General features: G+C 40.5%; 1 protein-coding gene across 2 annotated transcripts; it reads left to right on the plus strand.

The window, feature by feature from the left end:
- The first annotated feature begins 1161 nt into the window (after positions 1-1161).
- LOC123129097 (50S ribosomal protein L9, chloroplastic-like) lies at positions 1162-3824 on the plus strand. 2 transcript variants are annotated; one of them, XM_044549249.1, is made up of 6 exons: positions 1200-1430; positions 2001-2131; positions 2658-2703; positions 3135-3232; positions 3316-3363; positions 3441-3824. In XM_044549249.1, the coding sequence occupies exons 1-6, from the start codon at positions 1275-1277 to the stop codon at positions 3559-3561; spliced, it is 600 nt and encodes a 199-aa protein (XP_044405184.1). In that variant the 5' UTR covers positions 1200-1274; the 3' UTR covers positions 3562-3824. The 2 variants fall into 2 exon arrangements, with proteins under 2 accessions (XP_044405183.1, XP_044405184.1); XM_044549248.1 differs by having other exon boundaries at positions 1162-1430; positions 3135-3363.
- The last annotated feature ends 5589 nt before the right edge of the window (positions 3825-9413 follow it).

Here is a 9413-nt window from a genome sequence, read left to right on the forward strand (position 1 = left end):
TACTTTCTATTTTAAAAAAAATGTTCAGGAACCTAGAAATGGCCGTAAAATTTAAAACAATGTTCGCAATTTTGAAAACAATGTTCAGAAATTCAAGGATATTTGCGAGGATTTGTAAAAAATTAAATTCATTTTTTTACAAGTTCAATTTTTTCGCGAACTCAAAAAATATTCAGGAAGTTGGGGTTTTTTTGCAAATCCACAAAATATTTCCGATTTCAGAAAATATCCAGGAATTCCAATATATTAGCAATTCAAAATATGTTCATAAATTTCAGAAACATTTGCAAATTCAGAAAATGTTGACGAATTTGAAAAAAATGTTCCAAACTTAAAAAATGTTCAAGTATTCAAATAATGTCATTAATTCAAGAAATATCCATGTAAAAGAAAATTATTAAAGCATCTCAAAAAATGTACCTGAATTGCCCAAATGATCACAAATTTAAAATGTCCATGGATTTGAAACTTTTCAAACAATATAATCAAATGTTATAATTAATCCCCAGATTTAAAACCCTAATAAAAATGTAAAGAATAAGAAAATGAAATGTTTTTTTCTACAAAAACATAGAGAGGGGGCAAAATCCGATTCAGAACCTCCCCTACCAAACCGGTGGTGAAATGAATAGGAAAGCCCACAAATGGGCAGGCCCATATGCATGGACTCTATTTGGTGTGTGCGTGGGAAAATATCACGGAAACCAACTAAAAAAGCCACAGTTGACAAGGAAAATACCCTGATACACCTGGTTGTATTTGCACCTGATAAAAAATCCATGATTTTTTTAGCAATTCAGAAAAGGTCAGAAATCTTTGAAACTTTTTTAACAATGAACTTGACCTACTGATGCACTCGTATACAAATTTGAATATAAAAACTGCCCTAATAAATCTGAGCATAAAAATCAATTTATCCAGAACAATATAGAGTGAATGGTACCTCTAATATACTGTTGATCCTGTCCTTTTTGCCAACAATACCACAAAAGTCATTTCTTACCCAAAAGTTTGACTCGAGTGTAACACTTTATCAAATTTATTGCCAGAAAAATTCATGATTTTCCGATCATTTTTGAAACTTTTTCTGAAAAACGGGTGCACCTTCCAGTTGACGGCCAATAAGAGCCCCCGGGCCATCAGGACCCTGAGCCCATGTAAATCCCGCTCCTGAGGCCCAAACAGTATTACCAAATCCTTTCGGGTGGGAGAGTGGATAAGAGTGTGTATCCTTCCCAGCGAGCTCAACGCCAGAGCAGAGAACGCACACCGCAATGGCGTCGCCGTCGTGTGCCTCCACGCTGCCCTGGACCGCCGCCGCCGCCGCCTCATCCCCCTCCTCCGCCTTCTCCTCCCCGAGCCGCCTCCAGACGCGACGCGCCCCGTCGCTGGTCATCGTCGCCCAGGGCAGGGTCAAGAAGTACCGCCAGGTCCGTCCGTCCGTCCGTCACTCCCCCTCACCCCCAATTCTTCTTTCCTGAAGACATTCGCCTCTGTAGATTGGAACAACCGAAAATCGGCAGGATAGTAGTAGTGCCTCGCACACGCTCGAGCTAGTTTTTATCTTTCCCGGTGACATTGTTTTCTTCAGGAAAAATGTATCTGACAGAATGACACTGTCAAGAAACAGTAGTAATGTGGCATACTATCATCCGTTCTCCCGCTCATCGGGGGAGGGGGTGCAAATGGCCACGGAAAACCGAAATGTTGGCCATTAGCTTCGTGCTTGTACAACCACAGGGACTGTTTCTGTTTGTTTGGTCTTGTCAGTCAGTGCTGCCTAGAGTAGAGGTAGAACAGAGGTCGTTTTGACACCTGAATCCGTTAGATGCTCTAGCGGTGATTTGTTAGTTCTAGCAATGGGATGATGGCACAACGATTTGATCATGTGTGGCGATTGCAACTGACAGCGTGCAACAACAGAACCGTGCCATCATCCTGGCATAGTAGTTATGTGTGGTTCTGATGCTGTTTTGTTCGATTGGTTTGGTGTTGTCTAGGTCATACTTAAGGATGACATCGACGAGATAAGTGGCAAGAAGGGGGACACGATGAAGGTCCGGGCCGGGTTCTACCGCAACTTCCTGCTCCCCAAGGGCAAGGCCACACTGCTCACCCCCGACGTCCTCAAGTAACGTCCCTGCCTCGTCCTGCACTCGTTTGCCTGCCGTATCTTTGCATTCTTTCTGTACTGTGTAGGTTAAGTTTCTCAGTTGTTACCGATAGGCAGCACTAACGATATTCGCTTGATGTTTGCTTATCCGGGAACTGCTCATCGATGCGTTTTGCAGTATGTTTTGGAAGTTCAGATTCACATTGCGTAATAATTCAGTGGCACGTTTCCTAGTAAGATTTTCAAGAGCAGGCAACCTAGGTTGCTTGCCATTTTCATTAAGATCGGGCAAAGCAGTTTAATACAAGGAGGGCGAGTTTATTTTGAAGCCTTGTGAATGCTTGTTTTAAGGGATGTTTTGTACATTTACTTTCTGAAGGCTGGATTGATTTTCAGCCTGATTGAGACATTAGTCTGCATATGTTATATTTGGATCGAGCATGTGTTAAAACATAATAAAAGTATTCAACAGAGGCAAATGTTCAGTCTGGTGTATAAACAAAACTAAGATTAGTAAGTTTGTTTCCTCTGCTTCTCTTTGCAGGGAAATGCAAGTGGAGCAGGAGAGAATCGAGGCTGAGAAGAAGAGGGTAAGAGAATACTGTATATGTTTGAAGGGTTGATAACAAAAATATGATTGCAGTTTTAGCTTAGCATCTTAGATGTCCAAAAAAGTAAGCAACGGTTGTGGACTTGATCATATATCCTTATTTTGTGGAAAAGAAAGCATAGTTGCAGTTCAATATCTTAGTATCTGAAAGCTTAAGCACACTTGGGTTTTGACCTTATATCCTTTATTTTCTAGGAAGAAGCATAGTTGCACTTTAACCTAGTATCTTTGTGTATAGAAGAGTAAGCATAGTTGTAGTTTAACCATACTATCCTTATTTTCTGGAAATGGAACTTGGATGCAGCTTAACCTTAGCATCAACATTCTGAAAACGATAATTATTTAGCACACCACATTCTTGTGAAACAATGGCCTTGGCATAAACTCCGGAATCATTTTGAACTTGAGTAGGTAAAAGAAGAGGCACAGCAACTCGCGCGAGTCTTCGAAACCATCGGGGCGTTCAAGGTGCCACGTAAAGGTGGCAAAGGAAAGCAGATCTTCGGGAGGCAAGTCCTAGTTGAACAATTTCATCGTCTATCTTGTTTTCTCCAGTTCACATCCTCACACAGATTTCCTCTGCCGTACACAGCGTCACGGCGCAAGATCTCGTCGACATCATCAAGTCGCAGCTTAACAGGTAGCAATTCCTTCATTTCAAGTGTGTACAGCGTCACTGTCTGGCAAATGAATAACTGAACCGTGGAAACCATGTAGGGACGTGGACAAGCGGCTGGTGGAGGTCCCGGAGATCCGCGAGGTCGGGGAGTACGTCGCAGAGATCAAGCTCCACCCCGACGTCACAGCCAAGGTGAGGCTGACTGTGTATGCCAAGTGAGCCGGTTGCAAGCAGCACATTCAGTGGATGGTGAAGTCTGATCTCGCCACATGTACTCCGAACATCCTGCAACTGTTGTGCCTGGGAGCTAGCGAGGATGGGTTTTACAAAAATGTTGCTCATGGGCCATGGCCTTGTATACATTAGGAGAAGCGTGGAGAAAGCGAAAGCTGTTGAAGTTTTTACCAAGTGAATATGTGAAATCTTTTTTTGTTCATTTGTCGGCAGATATCCATTTTGCTAAATAAATTAGATTTTCCATCCGTTGGTTGACGCTATCCTCGCCATGATCCTTTTTTTTGCAGGTTCCTCGTCATGATCCTACTTGCATCGTATAACCTAACTCAGAGTGTACTATATCTACCTGTAATAATACTATTAAAACCAAAGAGGCCCACGTCGGTGGCTTCACGCCAGCGGTCAAATATGGCGAGGCCGGCGGCTCTGATGGGGGGGTGCATTGACCTCACCTCCGACCAGGAGTTGTTTTACAAATCTTTTGCATTGTAAAAAAAAATTATGTACTAGTAGTATAAAAGCTCTCGGTGTCCTCCTTGTTTGAGAGATACTAGACAATACCCCGCGCGTTGCTGCGGGAATTGATTACAATATTTTTCAAAAACTTAGTTGTATGAAGCTTTCATTATTGAATTAATAATATATAAACTAAAGCTAAAGTTAGAAAATATTTTGAATATCTGTCATAATGTAATGGAAAACTTTTTTCCACGCATGTTGAATGGACTTTTAATGAGGTGGCATGTGTGGTGAGATGAAAAGTATGCATGAGATCAACTAATAATGGAAAACTTTTTCTCATGCATGTAGTGGTGGGCCTTTGATGAGGTGGCATGTGTGCATGTTGAGATAAATAGAATAGTGGGGATCAACTTCTTATGTATATAGGATACGGTTGGATGGCTGATGCCCGGCCGAATGTCTGCGGACATTTGGGGGTGTCCGTTAGGTAATGTGCATTGCAGATACCCTTAGCTCTTTTTTTTGATGGTACAGTACCAATAAGGCTGGGTTTCATTGATTTATTTTGGTTTTCTATAGGGAGCTGATTTTTTTACCACTTTCACTTTTGGTTCTTTCTTTCTACTTTATTTCCTCTTTCAGTTTTTATTTTTTTTCAAAAGTTAGATTTTTGTTTTATAAAATCACAAAAAAATTAAAAAAAATTCAGTGACAACATAAAAAAAAATACACAACAGGCATTACTTTTAAAATTCATGAAATCTGTGAACATCTTTTGTGCTGATGATTTTTTAAAATAAAGTGAAACATTTTTAATTCATATTTTCTTAACTTTGCAAACATATTTTCAATTCATGAACCTTTTTGAAAATCATAAACATTTTTTAAATCCATGAAGATCTATTGGACTATTTGATTTTTTAGAAAATCATAAAATAAATTGAACTACATGAACTTTTTTAACTTTAGGAGCACTTTCAAAATTCATGGATATTTTTGAATTCGTCACCATTTGTTAAAATCCATGACATTTTTCCAAATATGCGAATACTTTTTAAATGCTCAAAAAATTAGAAGTCACGAAACTTTAGAAATTAGTTAAAAACATGTAGCATTTTTTTCTTGAGCCCAAACATGTTTATTTTCTGAGGATTACTAGTATCTTGTTGACATGAAGATTCTCAGTGTCATTGTGTGGATGCCGCTTGAGCTCCACAGCAGCTATTCAATTAATCCATCTGTGGTGCTCGTCATCTCATATGTGGTTAATCTTTAACTGTGCTTACCCATCGCACGGATAGTGATTATGATGTGGGTGCTCGTCGCTCTCCTTCCCCAGTGGCGGTGGTGGTTGCTGACTGGCTTGTTTTGTTTGTTGTCAGGGAGCGACGGTGCCGTCCGATAGACCGGATCCACATCATTTTTTTTGCGAGCACATGTGGATTCTCTCTTTGTCTGAAAAATAAGCTATTAGATTTAGTGCCGAGCAGAGCGGAGCACTAATTTATCAGAGATAATTAAGTTGCACAACCGAAAAAATAAGCTAGATTTAGTTAGGTGATTGGTTGGTAGCCAACCGACATCACGCAGATTTGTCGAGAGCGTGGAGTTGAACAAATGGAGGTAGCCAGGGACCATCATCTTCAGACATATGAGCCCACCCAATGGCCCAGTAATAGTTGGTCTCATGTCCCAATGAACAACATGATCCGACCCATTGAAATGCTATCTTTATACCCGATCAAGGATAAGTTACACAAACAATAGCATTTCGACTAGCATCCGAAATTTTGGCGAATTTGAATATCTTGAGTTTATTCATACAACGAGAAAAGGCATATGTACAACTCCGTTTCACTTTCTTACATGAACCCGTTACACAAACAATATAATTTCCGTAAATTTGAAGCATATACTTACATAAATGTCACATAGTTATTTATTTTTGATACATTGTCTTTTTTCTAGTAACCAAAAAATTCCTAGACCCATTTTTTTCAAATATCAGTAGGCTGATTCTTCAAATACTAATTTGTGCCACTTAGATGAATATCATACATATGATGGTATTCGTGCTATCTTAGTTTATTTATGGACATAGGTGGATACAAATACTACACTCAATCCAAATGGGAGCTAAATAACATGGTGAGGTGTATAAAGTTGACGATGTTTCTGGAATTCATGCATTTCAATTTTGTGTGCAAGTAAACAAAGGAATGCATATTCATATACTTAATAGTATAAAACATAGAGTATGAAAATTATTTATGAGTTGTTTGCCGTTTAACCACTGCAGTTCTTGTTTATTCGTTCTATATCTTCCATGTTTTATGGTTCACCAAACAATTGGTGTTCCACGCAACACTCGATCTTGAATCGTCGTCATTTAGCCAAACTCAAATGAATTGCATCTACTTTTGTTTCTTTGTTTGGTATGCAGCATGTATAAGAAAATGATTTGCTTGTTAAAACAAATTACCACTTGTAATAGGCATGCATGTGAATTGTTCCATCATGTTATTTCTTGGTTAGACATAGGTCCGCAAAACAACGTGGAATTCAATATCGTTGTCAGACACTATAACTACGAGTAGAGAGGCACCAAAGGGATCTTGGTCACGCTCGACGTGGTGTTTGGTACTCCCAACAACTATCGTGTTGAAGCCTTGAGCTTTGACATAGTCCCATTTCAGAGTGGATATCATGCATTGTTAGGTTGGACTGCATCTGCTCGGTTTCACACCGTGTTGCACTACGCGTACATGAAGCTGAAGATGTCGGGCCCTAAAGCCATCATTCACTATCTGCGGTAATGCATAACGGTCTCTCAGGACCGAGGAGTAGACCACAAACTTCGCAGCCGAGGACTTGGCGGCCGATGAGCTTTCCAAGATGAGGACGATGGTTGATAGAGACGATGTTGTCCTCGCGATGCACTCAAATTCGACATCCTTTAAATCCGGCAATTACGTCATCAAGTTCCACCTGGACCCCAATTGGAAAGCATGTTTCGCGAATTCCTTCTTGAGAATTAGGACATTTTTGCCTGGCATCCATCTCATATGTCAAGAATCCCAATGGAATTAGCGGAGCACAACCTGAATATTATTCCCGGCTCCAAGCCGGTGAAATAGGCGTTGGACAGGTTCTCGAAACTCAATCGTTAGTCCATGGGAGAGCAGCTAGACAAACTACTGATACTAGCTTCATCCGAGAAGTCAAACATCCGGACTGGTAGTCAAACCTAGTTATGGTGCCAAAAGAGGATGAATCCTTGTGCCAAAAGAGGATGAATCCTTGTGCCAAAAGAGGATGGTGCCAAAAGAGGATGAATCCTTGTGTCTGTGCGTTGATTTCAACGACGTTAACAAGGTGTGCTCGAATGACCCGTTTCCTTTGCCATACATCTTCCAGATAGTCAATGCAACGGCCGGGCATGACCTCCTCTGCTTTCTGGACGCATACTCCGGGTACCACCAGATTAATATGAGTAAGTGCCTGATCAAGAGCCAACTTCCTTCATAATGCCTTACAGTCCTTTATGCTTCATCACCATGCCCTTTGGGCTCAAGAGTGCAGGGGTCACATATCATCGGATGGTCTAGACTTTTACGCCGGTGGGACAACTGCAGAAGCGTATGCCGGCGACTTGGTCATCAAGACCCGAAATGCCGACACCCTCATCGATGAATTGAGCGAGACGTTCAAAAATCTCCGCGCATACAACATCAAACTCAATCCAGAAAAGTGTGTTTTCAGCATACCATCTAGGAAGATCCTCGGATTCATCGTTTACAAACGTGGGATCGAAGCAAATCCGGATAAGATCAAGGCGCTGGCAAGGCTTAAGCCTCCCGAGAAGCTCAAGTAAATTCAACCCCTGGCCAGATGCATCGCTTCCCTAAGCCGGTTCATTTCCCGGTTTGATGAGAAAGCACTGCTTGTATACCAGCTCCTTAGGCAAACATGGGACTTTGCAAGCATCTCTTTAATTCATGGTTAATAAAAATCAAACATATTTTAAATCCATAAAGATCTGTTGAACTTGTGTGTTTGTTTATAAATTCATGAAACACATTTAAGTTCATGACTTCTTTAAAGAAAATTGCGAGCGATTTTTAAATTTATGAATATTTTAAAATATACAAACATTTGTAAAATCCATGAACATTTTTTAAAGTATGCAAATAAGTTTTAATTCCTCATTTAAGAATCTGATTTTTTTTCCTGAAAACTTGTAGTACTTTTTCAAACAAAAATCTATTGAATTTTTCTAGTGTTAGTTCAGTCAAGCTGGAAAAAATGAAGCGGCAGTGGAAGGAGCGAGGCAGCGCTATTTGGCCCTGGCCCGTACACAAGATATAGGGACAAGGTCTTGTAACCACAAGGCGAGAACGAAGTAGAACGGGGCAACTCAGTTAGACCATGGCCTGAGTATGTTCATCGATCAAGTTAGAGGGTACCCCTGGGTTGAATAAAGAGTCAAATTGCACATCATACAACAAACCAAACAACATCTATTGTATGTTGCATCCCTCATACAATCTCAGATGCAACCTACCAAACAAAATCTAAGCTGAACCTGGCCCATATCATGCAGTACACCAAACACACATCCTAACTACTTTTTGCATCATCTCAACCACGCCAGCCCCAGTCAAGCTCCTTCATGCAATGCATCCTGGATGCACCAAGGAAACCAAACACGCCCATAGTACTCTTATATATATAAAGTTGTACTAGACCAACGTCAATTGATATTCATACGATGTGAGTATTATAGTTTCGGCCACTAGTTGCATTTACCAATAATCAAATAGTTCAATGTTTTAGTTCTATCCTTGTCGAGAACAAACTTCCTTTGTAGAACAGGGGGCACGAGCAATGAAACATATATGGTTACCTACCGCTCTTTTTCCAGAAACACAGAGAAAACAAGAGGCTACGTACATAACATACACACTAGCTAGTACTGTATGGTTCGCGAGCTTCCAAATATGTCCACCATCTTTCTCGCAAAAAAAATATGTCCACCATCTACGTGTCATGTGCGCTGCAAAATGCCCTTAATAAAAAGAGCAAAGGCACGATCAATTTGAGACAAACCCGAGCATATAGTGCAACGAGCAGCATCTTTCCTGTATAAAAAGAGCGACCACACATAGAGAAGACGAAAGCACATATATTCCCCTCCGTGAGCAAGACCTATATTAACAGAACAATCTGCAGATTGATGGGGTGTATTTATAACAAGATAATAGATCGACGAGTGCTTATTTCGGTTGTTCTTGCGTGCATGATACCAATTTCCAAGCACTCTGTTTATGTGCACTTGTGCATCGATGCCATACATATTCATTTTCGCTAGC

The sequence above is a fragment of the Triticum aestivum genome, chromosome 6A, assembly GCF_018294505.1.
Source record: "Triticum aestivum cultivar Chinese Spring chromosome 6A, IWGSC CS RefSeq v2.1, whole genome shotgun sequence".
NCBI lineage: Eukaryota > Viridiplantae > Streptophyta > Magnoliopsida > Poales > Poaceae > Triticum > Triticum aestivum.

Coding starts and splice junctions, on each gene's coding strand:
- LOC123129097 (XM_044549248.1), top strand. CDS start 1,275: ATGGCGTCGCCGTCGTGTGCCTCCACGCTGCCCTGGACCGCCGCCGCC. Junction 1,431..2,000: donor GGGTCAAGAAGTACCGCCAG/GTCCGTCCGTCC, acceptor GGTGTTGTCTAG/GTCATACTTAAGGATGACAT. Junction 2,704..3,134: donor TCGAGGCTGAGAAGAAGAGG/GTAAGAGAATAC, acceptor GAACTTGAGTAG/GTAAAAGAAGAGGCACAGCA.